General features: G+C 36.2%; 1 protein-coding gene across 1 annotated transcript in view; it reads right to left on the bottom strand.

The window, feature by feature from the left end:
* The window catches only part of LOC117242932 (cadherin-87A), a 539,676-nt gene that overhangs the window by 352,025 nt on the left and 166,788 nt on the right, over positions 1-20,863 (bottom strand). The window contains exon 3 of the mRNA XM_033509995.1: positions 71-142. Within this exon, the coding sequence (XP_033365886.1) occupies positions 71-142 (72 nt within the window). The remainder of the gene's footprint in view (positions 1-70; positions 143-20,863) is intronic.

Genomic DNA, 20,863 nt, shown 5'->3' with positions numbered 1-20,863 from the left:
CTTACGTTTATATTTTGTCTGTATTCTAACATCTTAGTGAGTGTATTAAATTTTTATACGAATCACTTACCCTTTCGAACATGTATGGTCAAAATGGGTTCCCGTTTGGGTTTCTCGTTGCGAAACATTACGCTGCAACCACCTGCCAAGCAAATATAATTAACTATTAGAAAACACTAAAGTAGTCGTACTAGAAATAGAATAGTAAAAGTAATGAAGTTAAGTAGATACAATGAGTGGAAAGTGCGCTTCAAACATATCGTCTACATTTTTACCATTTGTATCTAAAGAATAAAAAATGATTCCATTCCTCTAAATTTTCAAATTAATCGATCGGAATTATGTGTTCGTACAAGATAACTGTTCAAGATATGCAGAGAAAAGATGCAGACAACAATGAACTAACCAATTGCGTATTGTTTCTTCCAATACTTGAGGTCAAACTCCACTGACGAAACGTTGCATGAATAAATAAGAAAGTCAGCAAAGTGTAAAAATCTGAATCTGACTCGCGAAGTTACTTATGAAATACGCGGAAGCAAAATACGATAAATGCGAATAATATTATAATAAAATAGCCACTGGCGAAGAAAAACGAATCTAGGTACTTGCATCCTGTAATTTTTACAATATACGTGTACATAATTTAATGCTACTATTTAAAATTAATGGAATCCCTATATTGTAATGCACAATACATCAATTCTTTATATCGCAAGATTACAAGCAAAACGGTCTCAAAGTTAAATAAATTGAAGAAATGCCTAATGATTTCGTTCATCTCAATTTCCATAAATGTCCTGACGTTCACGTACACGTCTGATTACACAGATTTTACATCAGAGTAATAACACACGGCGCTCTCTTTCAAGGAAACACGGGCGAGCTTATCACTCGATGTGACAGATACGGCGATCGCAGCGTCTAATCTGACGAGTAATAAACTGGACAGTTGGTAAGTTCAGTCTCGTACAGTCAGTTTACACGGGTTCGTTTAATTTTACGTCATCGCCACACGCTACATGCCACTCGCGTGCTCCTGTAATTTCATTCTCAACACTCCACCGACCGTTTAATCTCGCGGTAGAGTAACAGCGAGTACACGGTCTGCCATAAAAGTTTATTGTTTTTACACAAGCAAGGAAACCATTGCGCAACAGTAAATCAACGATCCGCGAGAGACACCGTGCACCTTGAGACTTGGCGCGATCGTTCGCAGTTCTCGTCGGGCAGATTCGGCGCTTGAAATCACGCGTAGGTGTGCGGAAAAGGGAAAATGTATCGGTATTGCTCCTGCAAGTCGAGGAATAGGCGACGTTAGATCGCGTCTGAACACTTCGCCAACTGTCCACCACTGAAAGAAGTAATATCCGCGTCTACGTTTTCCTTTTCTATGTTGTACGCGTATTGACAGTTGCGAGAAATTAATTTCCGTAGAAAGCCACGATTTTAGATTAAGATATCGAAAGATGATATTGCGACGGCAGTAGCAAGAAATGAATTTTCTCTAATGTCGACGATTCGTTTGCCGAGTCCTCTGACACTGAGTAATTTACCAACTAATAACATTGAGTAGCGATTTCGGTTTCGTCTAAAATATACGTCTACGCGTGTAATTAATATATCCGCGTTTTAATCCGTGCGCTTCTCAATGCACGGCTGCACGAATATTGAAATACGCGGGTATTGAAGTACACGGGTACACGTATATGAAAATGCAGAGGCAAACGGATCATAATATCTATATATATTGTTAAGAATTGTAGATCTTAATTGCCGAAATAAAAGTAAAGGAACACTAAGGTTACACTTAGAATTCATATTAAAATAGTTTTAGATTTATATAATAAACGATTTCCAGAATCTTCGTCGATATACATTTGCACTCTTTGTCTCACCATCTTCCATAACACATTGCCAACGGAACACAGTTCCATTCATCTGTTTTTCGAGACGCTGTGCACACATATACTTCCGCACACTCATATTCACATACGTGTATCACTACTACGCGGCCAATCTAGTCTAGCGCACAAAATTACACGTATCTCGATATGTATAACATAGTATATACATGTGTACCGAGGTTCACGGATACACATATTGAAATGTATAATATCCAGTGTATTAACTCGTATCCCGCGTTTCATTTCAGAATTAAATATCGAAACATTTAGATATGAAAATTGTTTATGAGACTTCATTAACCAAAACTGTAATTTTTCTTATTTTCATCTAAAAGCCAGTAAATTAAGTCTTAATTAATTAAAGTAAATTGAGCTTAATTTATTAACTTTTTGTATTCACATGAGCTAAAGTATCAACATTTTGTAGGAGTAACAGGTTTGTTTATTTGTTATAATATTTTCAGTACATAAACAGCACCGTATCGGCATGGCCGAGGTTGCTGGAATTGTTAAATATTTTTTGGCAAGTATGAAAATTGCTAGATATTTGTTTGCCCTAGTTTTCACCATTAGCATCACCATTCAAATGATTTTAAATCCATAGCTGAATAGAAGCGTAATTATGGCTCGGTCATATGTGTTTCAGTTTAAATATAAACATCATTGTTATCGATGATGTCGTCATATAAAAATTCAAGAGCAGATTTTTCATGTGATTTTAGTACATCCGAACTTTGAAGCAAACGTTTTACATCTTTCTATAAATTATTTCTTTTACGTCAGAGATTTCGTGCTCCAGATTTTTGTATCATTGGACCAAAAAAAAACCGGATATATGGTTTAATGAATGATTAAATGCCATCTTCGTTTCATTCAAGTTTGAAACGTCTCATAATTTCCGAAATTATAGTTTTTTTTTTAAATATACACATAACCGTGTCATCATCATTGCTTACATTTAATGGGAGATTGGCTTTCCACAAAAAAATGTTGTTATAATATTCTTCGTTGTTTTTCATTTATTTCCAGACATTATGTGTTGTGTACCCTTGTATTAGTAATGACTCTGTCTGCAATAACATTTGATATTACACATCTGTTTCTACATAAACTGTCTAACATGAAATACATGGCGTTCCAACGTGTAGAACAGCTTCGTATTAATGTGCTTTTTGGCAAAGAAATCTGTTTGTTCTTGTTTTTGTTCTAGTGCATGTTTCGCAACACTTGAATGTTTAAAATGTCTTGCCATTTTACTGCAAATATCGATTATTTGTTACATGGTGTTTTCTTTTAAATGCATGGTTTACATCTAATTGCACAGTATGTGATGCGCATGTTACGCTATAAATTTTGGTATCGTCCGATATTTCCGATAACAATGAGATGGTATTTACCATATTTTTGGCGTTGTCTGTTACGATGGCTACTACTTTCGAAGTAATTTCCCATTCTGCCAGAGTTCTGTGTAATTCATCTGCGAGATTTTAGGCGGTATGGCGTTCTTCCATTTCGTATACACCCAAAACAAAACTGTCTGCGTCCCAATTGGGATTAATAATACGTACAATTATCGTAATGTACGAATCATATGCTAACAATGACCAACACAGATGTATATGCTATGTTTTTAACAGCGTTTAATTGTTCTTTTATCTTTGTCGCGACAGTACTCTTTAAACTCATTAATCTTTTTTCCACTGCTTCGCCCTTGCATATTTTATCATTTCGCTGCGCTATAGACGTAAACTCTTGAAAATGATCGGATAAACAGAAAGAAATAGATAATTGTCTTCTTTTTTTGACAATTAATTTTGCTGTTGCCTGGTATATTTTTTCATTTTTCGCAGTCGCGTTTTCGCATTTTTCGTGACGTAAACGAATGTTTAAAGTCTGCCAGTTAAAAATAAACTGTTTTTTACGTTACGTTTTTCGCGAAGAGAAACAGAACTATATTTTCTTCCACGCGTTCTGTACATACGAATTACGTATTTATTTCTACCATTCATTTATTGTCTTTCGTATTATGATATTTTAACGTTGGTACTTATCGTTAACATTTAACGAGGTACTTTCTGTTTAAGTATTAGTGCTGCTAGTGGATCCTGTTGTTCCACTCGTATACAAAAATTCATTAGTAGTTTCTTCATCACACAGATTATACAAAGCTTTAAGCTTGCATAATCCCATAGCCAACTTTTACGTTTTGCCATTTGAAAATTGTATTTCAAATCATCGATAAATGTATAACATAAGTATACATGTGCTTGAGCTAATTATAGGTAAAATTCCTTTTTATTTTTATAGAAAATATTACAATATTATTTAGTATTATGATTATAGTATTATATAACGCTACATATATTATCAAAATATGTCTAAAGCTTATGGACTTGCTCATTCTTCATTTTCCAACATTCTTGCATCTAAAGTAGCGTTTTGATTCTAAAACTCAGCACGAGCACAGCTCGAAGGGATGAAAATCAGACGTAACGAATATCACGAGTACACGCGATGTACACGTGTATTTTCAATAAACGTTCAAAATCAGAAACTCTAATATTAGCCCATTAAGGATTAATTACGAGAAGCGTAAAATGTAGTTCGTGAGAAAATTGTACAACATTCGATCAAATAAAGTAGCTCATTTTTCTATCAGTGCAAAAAAGTAGAGGCGAAGCGAAAAGTACAGTCCTCGGTAACTGGAGCCTCGAGGCGATAGCTAAAATCTTCGAGTTTCTATCGAAACTTCCGAGTAAAAGAATGCTTAACGAACGAAATGTTGACATACGAATGCACAATTACGCCCACCTTTGCAAAAAGTGCTAGTATTTTTTAATTAAGCTTCTTCTTCGAACTCATTTTACTCGACCTGCATAAATGCGAATGTTAGAGACGCGTTAAATTACGCGTTCGACCGGCGAAAAACGATCAGCTTTTGCATGGATATACAGGTGGTGGAAGGGCGAAGAAGCATACGGCTTGTACCGTCTTACGTTATTCGAGACAATCAGTCTAAGTTGGAAACAGTTGGAAGAAAGACGACAATATCGAATGGTTCTCACAATTTGATTCCAACTTCGAGTTACACGGGTAAAATAACATCCGGACACGTGGTACATGATTCGGGTTAAAGTAAGTTTTCTTGTAGTCTTGTAGAGGTTTTCGAGTTACAGAGGTTCGACTATACTAGAAGAATACAGCGATAACAATACCGTGATATTTCATCGTAGTAGTTCGAACAATAGGTAAATTAAAATATGTTAGTGCGGTGTCTAGCCGCGCGAGTGAATTTAGGATGTCTTGGAGTGCATCGAACGGTACGCACTGCGTGACCGGAACTCGATTACGCATTCTTCTAAATACGGAACGAGAAGCCGTTAAGCCTTGCCTCGCTATATCGACATCCACACGCTCTTGATTCTCATCGACGGCTGAGCCAGTCGCCACGGAAATCTTCTTCAACGTGTATCCACGGTGGAACATTTTTGAAATTATAATATTCACTTGGACTAGCAAATTTTTGGCTCGAACGCAATTCGTTATCGTATCCAACTGGGTTAGCGACTGGATGGAACTTTTTTAAATGCCGAAACGAATACTTTCACGGCTGCTTTGCATTCGACCGATTCTCATTTAATTGGGGTTATGTAAATTCATTCATTATACGAAATCCCAAGTTTTCTTACGTTCGCCGTCTATCCACGGCACCGTTAAATTTCTGACACAGTTTTGCTCCTACTGGCAAACGTCTCGAGGAAATATCGTCTACGCGTTTCCATTTGCATTGCATGATTTCTTTAATTTCCAACCTCCTTCGCATTAGTCCAACTGCTTCAATTCAAACAGGGTTCTTAATGAAAACTTGCTGAAAAAATACTTCATGAAAAATATAATGAGAAGCAGTTTTGTACATCATATGCTGACTCACGAAAGTATATTTGAATATTTACCGTACAAAATTACCTATGTGTATATTATAAGTATGTACATGTTATACAATACATTTTGAGATTTCATTAACATTGTAATAAAACAATACATAAAGAATACTTGAAAGAATCTCGACTTGAAGACTTGACAGCATGTTTTTAATTAAGCAGAAAATTCACATTATTAATAAAGTAAATCATTTGCAATAAAGCGACTTGACTAACAAATATAAACGTGGAAATTCGATAGGACATCTCGGGTGAAAAAAGGTTTATTTAAATAATTGTCATAGCACTTTAAAGTTTATTTTTTTAACGCATTTTTTTTAAACCCGCCAAAATTTTTAATGTCACATTTTTTTCTATCATTATTTAGTTCACTTAGAGGAAACATGTATAATAATTTAATCCTTTTTTGGTTTTTTGTTTCAGTCAAGAATTACGACGTGGATCTTTCCCGCTGATTGAAGACTGCGGCGACAAGACGCCCATGAAATAGGCTTAGAAATCTGTTATATTTTTTTTTTACTTAAAAAAAATTTTTTTGTATTCGTTAAAGATATATATAACCATACCTTAAAGTTCAATAACTTCATTTCTTTTTTCCCTTGTAAAAAAAATCTAATTCAGGACACCCCTTAATAAAGTAAATCGTTTGCAGTCAAGCTACTTGACTAACAAATAAACAACGATCCCACGTTGGTGAAATGGTTGCAAGTTATATGAGATTAAATTGCTTAGAATCTAATAACTTAACTCATCTGTACGAAGCTTCACGGTGGAAACGTGAAACATGTTTCAAAATCATTGATAGATATTGGACAAACGCGACGAGTAATTCGTGAAAGAATGAAAGTTCGTTGTGTTTTAGTAAATTTGATCATTCGTATAATTGAATGGAAAATAAATTAAACAATATACGTATGTGGAAATGCTTGTTTGCCACTATAAAGGTAAAGCCAATTTTCCTGATTGAAACTCAAATATTTGCAGTGATACGATAAAAAAAACACTGTTACGACAATGGATTTATCGAATTGCCCGGAAATTTTACCGCTACATTCTACGTTTACAATTTTCTGTAGCAATCATCGCAAATCGCAAGTAGTTGAAACGTACGCGTATGTATATGTACATTTTAATCATTGAGATATGAGCTACGAGAAGTAATTGGGTGTATAATTGAAACAAATATTTTTGGGTTATAATAGAAAAGTAAATAATTAGGTTTATAATAGAAACAAATTAAGCGAAGACTGTCACCTGCTAATGGTGCAAAAGTTGATGCAACGTAAAATACAAATTAAATAAGAAATCAGTAAATGAAAATTAGCAAATTATACGCAGTTACAAATTAGATGGACTCATCGATAGTTTTTATATTGCATTAACGTTAATAAAAATTTGTAATATCAATACAAAATCACTACCTATCGTTAATCATGAACCAAACAACTATGAATGTAATATCACTGAGAAAATGAACTGCTATTGAGAATTTGATCGCTGAATACGTTCTATGATAAAGCGCAATTGGGGCATTATTTTTGTATGAGTGACGGATAAAGGAATTTGCAATGGAGGTAGCTTACGCAGTATCTTTTTAGTGAATTGGTGAATTGGTCGTTAAATCCGTAAAAAATTTGTTAACGCGAAAGAGATTCGATATAGGATCAAACTGTAGAGACACCGGGAGATTATTTTTGTAACAAAAGCGAACAACTCTGTGGTAACAGAAAAAATACATTATAAAATAGAAGACAGGTACAGATTAGAATGCATATTATATTGCAGACTAATTAATAAAAATTTCAGGGAAAATCACTTCATTTAATGATAAGTTAGTTAAATAATTTTTAATAATTAGATTATAGGAAAAGAAATAAGAGAGCTTTCCAATCGACTTGATATTTTTATACGATAACATTTAGCAAATTTTATCAATTATTGTTCCAATTATTAAATACCACTTTTGTACTTCATCGATCTATTCATCGATCTATTAGTCAACGTTGTTATTTAATGATGCAGAATATCTTTGAGTAGCTAGATATGTAGATAATTTAGAATAATACGGTACTTATATATCTTATTTAGGCTAAAAAGCTAGATATAATAATCTATGTTTGATGCGTTGCAAAGTAACATATTCATGGGCTTTCCTCTAAATGCATTTTATCAATCCTGGATATTTAAAAATTAAAAGCAATTACGAAAAGATATATTACGAATATATATTCAATCTTGTTTCAGTTCCAAATGGTGTTTCCCTAGAAATTGATTGAATGGTTAATGCCTCTTTATATGCAAATTAATCACTTCGATCCGACGAATAAATCAACAACTTGTGATTCAACATATCATTTAACGTATGCAATTTGTAGATTGAAAAATTAATAAAAGTGCGTGCCAGTCTGAAATATAAATTAAATAATTGAAAATCAAATTTCGATAATTACATACGTATGTATTTATATTATTTGCAGTAGAATAAAAAGGATGTACGTATGTGGAAGTTTAACAAAAATATAGATTAAAATATCGTGTGTCGTATAAAATCGTAGAAAAGGCTTTAACAATGTGGTTTTGTACATGTATTTAAGTTGAATTAATTATTTAGTAGATTGGAAGTTTAAACTTAATAAATTTAATAAATTGGAAGTTTATTGTAATACAGAAAGGTTTAAACACAACAATTTTCGTATTTTTCGTTTTCATTTTATTTTGGCTCGTAGCATCTTTTGCCACGAATAATAAATTATTCATAAAACTATTCGAAAACAATTTACAATCAACCCTTTAAAAATGAAGATTGACTGCAATTTAAATATTCACGAATCGACCTCGCTCTCTCTCCAAAGTTAAAACGAGGACTAAAGAACAAATGAGTCGTTTCAAACCGCTTTTAATGAATAGAAAACTGCTTGTAGACAAAACTGTATCAGATATCAAATATTTTAGCAAAGAGGAAAATCTTCTCTGGCTTAAAATTATTTTCGAAATTTTATTTGCTTTTATTATCATAAGATTTTAAACGTACAATGATCCACATGCGTCACATTTTTTTTTCTTTAGAAAACTGGATGTGCCATTCGTTTACACTTCCAAGCACTGTACCAATTTTCTTTGTCAATATTTCTTCAAGATGTTCTTTTTCTTTTTGTTACAAACGTGTATTTTATAACATTCCAATTAAAAATTATTATAAAGCTGACGATATTTAGTGTAAAGTATGTCTATCGCTAATGGCACTTACATCGTTTTATACAGAGGCAATGTTAAAATATTAGTAATTATTTACAAATGGAAACTACTCTTAAATTCTACCATACCCATTGGTAAGTGGGACATTATACGATAAAAGAACAACATTTTTTAATTTTTGTACTTACAGTACCGTCTACAAGAAATCTTCAATTGTCTAAGACGGCGACGAACAAAGTGTAGCCGAATACCTCGATGAACCGTGAACGGTGTCCCGGTGCAATAAGGTCGTGAACAAACAGGGAAACTTCAAATGTCAAATTCCGGCAACTAACTATTCCCGAGTTCATCGTCGGTTATTTACCTCTTCCGATGCGCCTGAGCCGCGTCGACTCTGTCGAAGAAGGTAAAACGCGGACCAATTGATTGCACCGCTGGATCGATCGCTTTCGCGCTCTCCCATTCTTAATCCCAGCGGAAAGCAGATCCTAAGGGAACGCAGTAAGCGTTTCTGCCATACGCCACGATTGAACGTCTCGACTCAGCCGCTCGAGATAATCGGTCTTATTGTTACTAAGAGAATTTCGCCGACAGTTTGGAACTGGAAAGTTTCGCCGACTGCGAAGTTGCGCGAGCGACGATTTCAGCCTCGTATCTCGTACGTGGCTCGGCTTTCGAGCACCCGTAGAAAGTCTTCGAAGGAACAGCTGTACGAGGCCGGTAGCTAGAGTCGGAGTAAACCACGAGAAGGCTGTGGGGTGACGATGCTTCGAAAAGAGAGAGAGAGAGAGGGTGAAAGATGGGTAGACGAAAGGAAGAAGCGAGAGAAGCGAATGAGGACTCGGGAAAGCGTTTCCAGGTCCCCGGGAAAATTCGTTATCGAGAACTGAAAAGTCCTAGGGAACGTGCGCTAGTATCTAAATGAAACGAGGTACAGGAAAATACGTGTTAGCTGGCATTGTCAATCCCCGCGCTCTGCTACCCCAAGGCTTAGCGAAGCTCCGAAACCAATGAGGAAACCAGAAAGTTTCGACGAACAAAGGGTGGCAGAGCGAGAAATCAAGTGGAGCCGGTTCTCGCGTCACGTGGCGATTTTCTGGTCGTGAGTCGATAGTTTCGTGCGGTGTGATGTATGAGAAAATGTGTCGTAAGTTTAAAGAAACAGAAGCCAAGCGGCGAAATAATTTTTCGGTTAGAGAGCGAAATAAATATTTTCCTGGGGTGGTCTTCCTCCGTTGGATAATAAATTGTTGCGACCGACGTATATTTTTCGCCCGTTTTAATCCTATTTTTAAGTTTCTTGCCTTTTTGACAATTGCTATTAAGTTCTTGTGTGTATTTGGCGCAGCCGGAAGAATCATTTATAGCAAGCTTTCGCCAATCAACGAACTGCTGCATTCAAACACACCGAAACGTGTGAAATTGGTATATCGTCGTGGAAGAACGTTGAACTTTACGCGTCGTCGAACTTCGCTAAACATTTCACAGTTCATTCGTTTCTTTGTCACGTGTAAATCGTATAGATCGTTCGTTCTTGTCTTTTCTTTAAAGTCGACTCTAGGCACCTAGGAAAATTCCTTGAAGAAATTCATTATTTGACTTGGCAAACTACTACTTGAATAGCAGGAAATGTACTGACGCAAACAGTCATTTGTGAATTCTAATAAAATTAATTAAACGGTATAATGAAATATCTCGTGACAATTAATTTTTAGTAATTGGATCGAGATTCGTGCTTTGATCTACTTAAACGTAAGCAGAGTGTAGGGTAATTCACGGAAGATCGAGTTGATCTGCTTGAAACATAGGAATTTTGCATTTACGCTGCGTATAAGCTGCGCTGTTGATCGATCGATGTCTTCTTTTTCTTCCCCTGTGCTTCTTTTGTCCTCAGAAATTTTCTGCAAAGTTTCCATCGGGCAAGAAACACCGCGTTCGGAAACAATGGCGAGAAAAGAAAGAAAACAACAGCGAACAGGGTGAAACCGATTCAAGTCTGAAAGCGAATCGCAGATATACGCTCACTCTTCATAGGCTGCACCAAAGACTCATTAATTAAGACGACCCGACGATAGCAGCTTGGATACGCGAGACGAAAATAATTAATGAGAGTAATGAATGCTCGCACAATGCGAGGAATGGGACGAATTCATTAAAGACAAAAGAATTTACGGCCGAAGAATCCCTAACAGACACGGATGATAATTAAAATAACGTATCGAGTAATGTAGTACCAACTATTGTCGCTCGAGAGTAACTCGTCTGCCGAGTAATTTTGTAAAACATTTTTTCATCAATTAAAGACGTTTTTACACGGTGCACTGGACGACAGATGGTAGAGAATATTTGAAAACGCCGTAACAGAAACAGTTCTTGCCAAGTTTTGCGACTATTTAGATAATAACGCGTTTTAGTAATCAGAAATGAAAATCATAAAAAGTGATTAACGTACTGACTCATCGTAGAGTGACAATTTACAGAATCTTTGAAAACAACCTTTGTGACGAAATCTACGATTTAGGATTTATTGAAAGAAGCATTTATTTATACTATTTATATTTTCATTTTGTGTTTTAGCATTTGTTTAGATAGGAAAATCTTCGAAAGCATATTATACGTGGATAACTTCGCTACCAGAGCCATATCTCGGAAAGATTCTACAGGCCCAAATCCACCAATCACAATTTTGAAAGCTGGCACGGATTTCGGGGAACGAATCCTCGTTCGAATCGAAGCTGCTCACTTCGAACAATACCTGTAAAAGTTGCGGATTATAACAACAACTGTGTAAATCCAGGCTTAAAGTTTTTCGTTTCTTTGGACGTGTGAACAACCGGTACAATACTAAAACGAGTGTAACAACAAATAATACGGACACGCATATATTTAGACGAACTTTGTGTCTTATTTTGCTATACTGCACAAATTGCAGTGCGTCTTCTAAATTGTTCAAATACTCGGAACTTTCGATTGTATAGTAGGCGAAGGTGAAAGTAATATAGTAAAGTAAAATAATAGCAAAATAATGTGCGAAGTTGAGTGACTAATTAAGATAAATTTGTATCAGGTTAGAATCTCAACGATTTAGTAATAACTCAAAAGGAGATTAAGATAACCTCAAAAGTATTTATTGCCTAATTGATGAAACTGTAGAAAAGCAAACTAGTCCCCGATCTCGATGATTTTGAATACGTTGTAGAAATCTATATTTGTGAATAACTTTTTCTTATGCGTACACGAGGTGAACTCGGTACCATCGGCCATGAGGCAGAAATTTACCGTAGCGGTACCTGCAGTATTTTGCGAATATCTTGGAAACTAAGCGAAATCGATGGTTAGATGTATAGAAGAAAATTTGCAGCTTTACGACATATTAAAAAATTATCAAAATCGAAGGGTAGTTCACTTTCTTACAGTTTCAACTGTTTAGTTTTGCAAGCTAACTCTTTTATAAGCAGAAAGATTTCTTTTGGTATACTGCAAAGACAGAACTGGTTCCTAGTTGATATTATACGATCCTGAATGACGTATGCTCCATTCAACGAGTCGAGACGTCAACTATGAAGATAAGCGCGTGGTAGTATTTAAATTTTACGACACGGGCGTAGTCGTAGTTCCTAGACATCGTATTTACCACTTTACGTGCGGACAGAGTACAAATTTTGACGACTAACAAACCGTCCCTGATATACTAACAAACTACTGGTGTTTGACGATAAGTGTCAGCCAACAGTTAGGCTTGCTGTCTCTCTCGCCTGCCTCAGCACGTGAATGTTTTGTTTATAGCTGCTATGTCGATTCGTTGAATAGATTTTTAAATCATTACTAACTAACTATAACTAATACATTTCTAATTACTTGTTGCGGTTATCGAAGATTGCAAACTTCAACCTCTTACCGATCTTACATACTCGCTATACAATCTCCCATCTCGTGTACTATGCAGTAAACAACTTTACAGCTTCTAAAGAGTAATTTATTCGTCTGTTGTATCATCGACACGAGTACGGTGATTTTCTAATAAAACACAAAGACAGAGTCTCATGCTACTGTCCTTGTAGAAGGTGCTCTCTTCATGTTAAATTCAAGCCAGCGATCATCATTTCAGAGAAACTGGTGCTAAGCGCTAAGGCGGGTGTGAAAAATAACCATTGCCTTTGTTCCTCTTTGACGAAAATTTCACACACACACACACACACACAACATGTCGAAAGACAACTTTGAAGCGATATAACAATGTGGTCAAATGGCGAGTAAAAGCGTCTAGTCGAAAAGAAAGGAAGTGGAAAGGAAATGATCGTGGCGATCGAAAATCGTAACGACGCCTCTGATTGGCGATGATCGTGCCGCTCGAATCGAACGAAATAAAGGGAAACGAAAGGTGTATCGGATTCGAGAATCCGCAGTCGTTCGTAGTTCGCCAGCGACGTTACGTAACGTGTTTCTCCTCGGGCGCAACCCGCCAGCGACATAGACACGCTTAACATTCGAGACGCGTAACAGGAAGCACGTAACACAAACTTGCGCCGATACTCGTGAATTTGATCCAGTGATCACCGTTTCGGGACGAAACAACGCTGGAGGCGAGGCAACCACCTGCCCCCGGATGAGTCGTTTCCTTTTCACGACAGGGCTATCTCGAGAAAAAGGAAAACCATCGCCCAGCCTCGGTGAATAGAGAAGAGTCCTGATAATAACGACGCAGCTGCTAATAAAAAGTGAAAATACACTGAAAATACACAGGCTACCAGGAAAGTAACGTCGTTATGCTCGAGACAGAGAGGACAAAGAGGTGGAACGACGATGGGGTAGAATGGCAGTTCTGGCCAGTAACAAATTGTGTCCCTTTTCATTCAGGTAGGCGAGGAAAAAATGGAGCACGAGAAGGCTAATGTAGAAATATAGAGTGCTTCTAGAGTTTGGATCAAACGTCAGGAGCTATTGTAATATTTACCAGAAGCGAAAACATGTTGATAAACGTGGGACCAGATATTATTGAAGTTTTAGAGATGTAAGACCCTTTCAACTATGAGTCTGTAACAGCATAAGAAACTTTATTACGTGAAGAAGCTTTTCTGGACTACAGCTATATTATATAGCCAGTCCTATAAGTATCTTGCAACTGTTATATACATTTCCAGATTCTGCCAAGTTTTACCGATATAATCATGATAGTGGTATCTGATTGCAATTTTAATAAAATTTCAAAACGTATCACCTAAAGAACTTCATATATTTACAAGAAGCTTCTATTCTAAATGTTTGCACCCATTTAGAACGTGTATGTTGTACTTCAATACTTAAATTTTTATTTGCATATTATATGTTATTATTTATATCATATATTATATATCATATAAATTACATTAACCAATTTTAAATTGCTTTCAAATTGTAGAATATTTCATGTACGCAGAGTGTATAATATATTCGTAGAATGATTCTCAAATATGTACTTTCGTGAATACGTTCTAAGTATTAGGTTGTCCGAAAAGTTGCGTTCGTTTTATCAGCAAATAATAGACGCACAACGTTTTTTGTTTTACATTATTTTGTCGAATTACGTACGATCCATTTTGTTCTGTTGACATAAACACCGCGACATTTCACAGACTTGGTTTCACGTTTGTATGAAGCTGCACTGTTGTAAAAAACACGTTTGCGAAAGAAAGATACTTTTCGGACAACCTAGTATATAGAGCCGATATATGCTCCTAAAGCTTGACTCTACATTTCAGAAACAGCCTGTTTAAGAAGGCACGCGAGTAAATTCACGCGAATAGATTCCTATTTACGATAATCTTCGTCTATGGTCGTTCGTTTCAGTCAACTTGCTTGTTTATGATTCGTGCGACATTGGGAAGTAAAATTGGGAAATAAAATCTATATAGAAATGCTTATTGTCGAATTATGCTTGATCAATTTCGCTGATCAAACGAAGCGTGAAAAGTATTTCCGCTGCTGCCTCGCATTCTCTGATATTCTTCCTTTCGGTCGTTTGCCTGAGAAACGAATCCTTTTCTACGGGTAGACACCTCGCCCTCGAAACCAGCGGCCGAGAGACACGCCGTGTGTCTTGCAGCTCATTCTCGTACACTTTCATTACCGCCGCCACAACGCGCCGTGGCTTCTGCTAAAGCCTGGCCTTGCGCGCATTGCGAAATATTTGCCAGTTGCACGGTGTACGAATTAACCCGGCGTTGCTGCTACGGGGATGCGATAATTGAGTTACAGAAGCTATTTCAGGGCGCGAATAAGAATCTCTGCTGAGAAACAGGCAACGCAAGAAGACGTAGAAGAAGTTGGAAGAGGAATTTTTGCGTTGAAAAGGTTTCACGAGTAACAGAAGCAGAACTTCAAGATGCTATCATTCGTAGAGGCTTTAAATGCTGGCAAATGTTTGAGGGTACACAATACCGGAGACTGATAAAGTAATTGTACTTTATGCAACCTCTCCGCTACAAAACACGCGTAACAAAATGTACGACAAGGAGGAAGTTGAAAATTGTTTGCTGTTTAAGGTATTTATAGTACTGCGACAGATGTAACATAATATTTAACTATGTACAGAGAAGAATATAATACTTTGTTGAAACTTCTTCCTTGTTATGCTATGAAAGCTGTTTTATGAACGAAATATGTCAAAAGACAATTGAAGGAAAAAATAGCTACTGTAGAATTACAGTGTAAGAGGAGAACATTTTTCGTACAGAAAGATAATTGAAAATAGGAATAATATAAACTTTTTGTATATTAAGAGCAAGACTATACATATATATAATGATTTTTAAGATAGATATTCAATTTGGATAAAGCTCAAACTTGATTAAAATTAGTTTTTAATGTACGAGGTTAATATCATACATGAATTTTTGTACGTAAATGTACATATACTTGTTTTAAATGTTGTTAGTATATATTTACATATTGTAATAAAACTCATTTTAATATAATTTATTTATTTAGGGACAACGAGTATATCAAGCCTGTGATACATTCGCAGCTTGCAATTCCCGAACGACTAATTTCCAATTCTATAAACATAAAATTAAAATAGCCGATGACAAATGTTATTCTATATGCGAGAAGGATTTAGAAAAACGTAAAGTCATTAAATCTTGAAATACGAACGCGACGAGAAACAACAGCGAATAAAATTTACATTTGATCAGGGAATTAACTTTCCAATTAATTTTCCAGCCCCAAAATAGCCTTCAATCTACACACTAACGACTCTCACATTAGTATTAACACGCACACAGCCGAATATAATGCCATCGTAAACAATATTTTAATCCTAGCTTAATCCAACCTCTATCGACTGCAATACCGCGTTAGTATCCAGAAAACGCAATTACGCGAAACGAATTATGCTAGGATAGAAATGTGAAAACAATTCGAGAAAAAGTTTCTAAGTTAGCAACTGTGGTGGATTATTATACATGTTGGTTGGGTGTGATACGAGTAATAAAATTGTAATATTCAGTATATATTAAAATCACTTCAACACGTTGACTGACACGCGTGTTTTCAATAAAATATCCTTCAGGCCACGTGTGCCGCAGTACCAAACGTTCTCTGCTGCGTATTCCCGCCGATATGTTAGATAATTTAAAATCTTTGCCCTAATTCGTTACAATGTCAAAAAGAAAAATGGAAAACTTATTCTTTAGTGAGTCAAATAGCAGTGAAAAAGAAAGCTTTGACGAGGCTTACACAAATTTGGATAGTAACAATGAGGAAGAAATCAGATTTCCTAGAAATAAAAATATAAATAGAATTACATCGTCTGATTCTGATTCGGATATTGATAAGTGCAATCATAGTGATACTGAATGTAATGAAGATACTGTCGACGAGATTTTACAAGAATTGGACACTGAGGGAGAAAGAAGAACTGACGATACCGAGGAAAGTACAATTCAATTTGGTGAATGGAATGAATTTAGTGGTCGGCAGAAGTCATTTTCTTCTCCCGAGACAGACGGCTTCATTAGGCAATTACCTGGCGATGTTAATTCATATGATGCGTTTGAGCTGTTCGTTGATGACGAAATAATAAACTTACTTGTATCAGAAAATTGAAACAAGGAAGAATATAAATATTAGAATATTTAGAGAATTATTAGCTGCAAAATTATTAGGATTGTCTGAAAATACAAAAAATCCTTGTCTTCGATGGAGTCAGCATAATATCGCCGTCCGAAAAAATGATTCCGGAAGAAGCATTAGACACGCATGCAAACTATGTTATGCAAATGAAAGACGTCGAATGGACTGAACAAAGACACGAGAGAATTTAAAGAAAACAACAACTTATTGTCCAAATTGTCCCGACCAACCTCAGCTATGTATAGAATGCTTTAAAGTTTTACGTTCTAAATAATCTTTTTAATAAACCATTTTCGTATTACTTTTATAACAATTCAATAGTTTTATTATTTCCTCTGGAATATCTTTTCAAATACCTACGACGATCTTTCGCAAGTAGTCAAATAAGCGTCACTCGAATACGGGTGTCGTGGCAGTCAACATGTTAAGTACAAGTACAGAGACAGTGTATGTCGGTCGTAATCGTCGCTCGTTCAATGCTACTGTTCAACTATACGCTTGCTATTCGACTCTGTGTGACTTATTATAATAACTCGCTATAATGACTGACCTAGAGAGCACGTTTGTCTATTTGTATCGACTGGTGTTATTATAAAAACTTCAAATATAACTCCGATTGATTACAAATAATATTTTGTCCGGAGTTCGTTTACCTTTGAACCTGGCAAACCAAAACAACGTTGGTATTCCAAGGCACAATAATACGAGTCTCTCCCGATTCAAATCTTCCATTGACTCATGTGCAGCTACACAGCTGTATGTCGTTACAGCGTTAATGAAATGTCCAAAAGTTTTATATATGCGTGTCACACAACATGTATCGTACGTAAAAGTTTCCTATTGTAAGTGTTTAAATACGAGGGTCGTCCGGAAAGTACCGTTTGCACATAGAAGCAATATAAAACGACGTACTCGTAATTTCGTTCATATGCTCACATAAATTACGTAACAATTTTTTGTTTAAATATTTAATACCGTTGTTGTATCGTATGTTTCAAACGCTGATGCGAATCGAAAATCTCGCCAATGACGAACTGCGGTCTGCCGTCCTTCTACGCTTTTCCACCGTTGAAAACATTCTACCAAAAGGAATTCAGCATAAAATGACAACAGTTTACGGTAATAAAGTTACGGATGAATCATTGGCCAGACGGTGGATGCGGAAATCACATCATCACGTCACAGAGGAGCCCAAGAACGTGCCTCCCATTTCATTGCAAATGATAGACGCATCAAACGAGCCAGATTACCAGCTTTTTGCAAAATTTCAAGAGTTTTTGTATCGATAACGCTTTATAAGAAACGATGATCTGAAATAAAAAAGATCTGAGCAAAGAAAATGATGTGCGTGAGACGATGGTTACGTGAGCTTCCGGCAAGTGTATGGCGAAAGTACACAAAAACTCGTATAACGTTACCATATGTGTTCGAATGGGGATGGTGGTCGTATTGAAAGATAGCTTAGTATATATATCAAAGTTAGAAACAAAGAAAACTTTCTAAAATGTATTTGTACTGTTGCTATTTCAAAACGGGTATTACTTTCTGCACGATCCTCGTACTTTCGCGAGTACACACATTACGCTGTGTGTACAGAAAAGGATCAACAAGATCAATAAGAAACGTAAAAAGATAGGCAAAGATACTTTCCTGGAAACATTGATTGCTTGCGTTGGTTTGAAATTCATGGGTTCGACTTGAAAAAGTTTGCCGAGTATAAGCGTGAAATCTCACGAACAATCCAAGCAATTAACAGTCTGAAAGGAAAGTATCTTAGGTACACATGGCACGATGTACTTGGAAATAATTTGAATTTCTTTTGACAGTCGTTCCGTGACGATCGCGCCGCCGAGTTTCTTATTAATGGGGATAACGATATCCCATAATTTGAAGCGTCTCCAGGTAGCAAGGGACAGTCGTCGAAGGAGCGAGCGAACCGGTAGACGAATGCAAAGTAAAGAACGATCTTTTAAAATAGTTTCCACGCGAACGAGTATAGAACGAGCGTAATTATAGCGAGCAGATCCCGCTCTGTCCGTATCTCCACGAGAAACCTCGTCCCTCGTGTCTTTTTGCTTGAAACAGTGGACAAACTATCGTCCAAGGTCCATTTGCTCCGCTCACTGGGATGAGATTCGATAAATTGAAACCCTATGTAGGCCAGCAACTCGAAGAAAACCAAAGGATAAATCTATCGACTTGGTTTACCGTGCAGAAAATAAACGGGTGCGCACTTGAAGATACAAAAGCGTCTTCACACTCTTCTTTAAGTCTTCACGCTGTTAGCTCTAGAAGGTTATTTTGCCATGCAGTCATTGCGTGTTTTATGATCGCTGGAACATTATGAACACATCTACACTCGATCAATAACATTGTTATATATTGCTGTTACTGATCGTGTGAGATTGGTATCGAAGGACTATGGTCGAATACTGACGAAAAAGATATTTAGCGAACCAAACGCCGGTGATTATAGGCAACGATTATCTTATATATGTATGTATATGTCGGGTTATCATTAGAATTTAAGGCGCTTAATGATTCTTCGTTTGAATTAGCCATTGTTTTACGAAACAGAGAATATATTTACGCGAATAAACAAGATTTTACAAAATATTATGAATAATGAGTTTAATAAATGATAAGATTAACAAACGATAAGTTTAACTAATAATTAGATTAAAGAATAATAAGTTTAACGAACAATAAGAGGAACGAATAATATGTCTTGCGAATAATAAATTTAACAAATAATGAGATTAACGATTGATAGGTTTTACGAATAATGAATTTAATTAACGCTGTTAACAATGTTCCGGGGTTCAAACGAGTCCACGGTCAACGGACTCTAACTCTTTGCTATGTGTAGAATAATTTTAAACACAAAAAATACGATTGCTGAGACACTCGGTAAATTGCTCGATGTATCACTTTCCAAGGCGATCACACGAATGAATATCTGATGAAAATCTTTTTCGCTATACGACTGCATTTGTTTGTTATATGCTCGCTAGAGGCATCGAGAAGGTTCCAATCGTCGTTGCTAGGCAATTTCTGTCAAAAGTTTATTGTATACTATTTGGAAACATCGAGAAAGATCCAAACGCCGTTGCTAGGCAGTTTCTGTCTGGAGATTGATTCCTAATACAACGTGTGTCCCATTATATCGACATCTCTAAAGTACAATTCTATGTGATTTCTAGGGAGAACAATACAACCGATCCACACCTTCGTCAGGCAAAACGTTTATCCCGTGACCGTGGCTACGTTCGGCGACCAGTTGTCACCTCGAACCCACTTTCGCTTTCACAAATATCAAACAATTACAAATGACAATTGTTTAATTACAGTTATGATAAAATCTAGGCTAAAGCATTAGAAGGCTTCCTCAAAATTGCAAAGGGAAGGCTCTGGTTTTCCTTTCATCTCCGACATATATATATTAGGTTGTCCGAAAAGTGTTTTTCTTTTACAGACACGTCTTTTACAACGATGCATCTTTATACAAACATAAAACCTAATCTGTCGAACGTTGTGATCTTTATTGTGATAGAACAAAATGGATCACACGTAATTCGATAAAATAATATAAAACTCCGCCCACTTCTTATACTCGGTACATCACAGCCATTTTTCGTTTGGTATCCTGGTGCTGTAGGATTCCGTGCATACTAGACGATAGTATTCTTCGTCTTCGTCGCTAGGTTC

The sequence above is a fragment of the Bombus vosnesenskii genome, unplaced genomic scaffold, assembly GCF_011952255.1.
Source record: "Bombus vosnesenskii isolate JDL3184/JDL3185 unplaced genomic scaffold, Bvos_JDL3184-5_v1.1 scf7180000016281, whole genome shotgun sequence".
Classification (NCBI taxonomy): domain Eukaryota; kingdom Metazoa; phylum Arthropoda; class Insecta; order Hymenoptera; family Apidae; genus Bombus; species Bombus vosnesenskii.
Note: the sequence above shows the minus strand (reverse complement) of the source record. Positions and strands in the feature narration are given on the sequence as shown.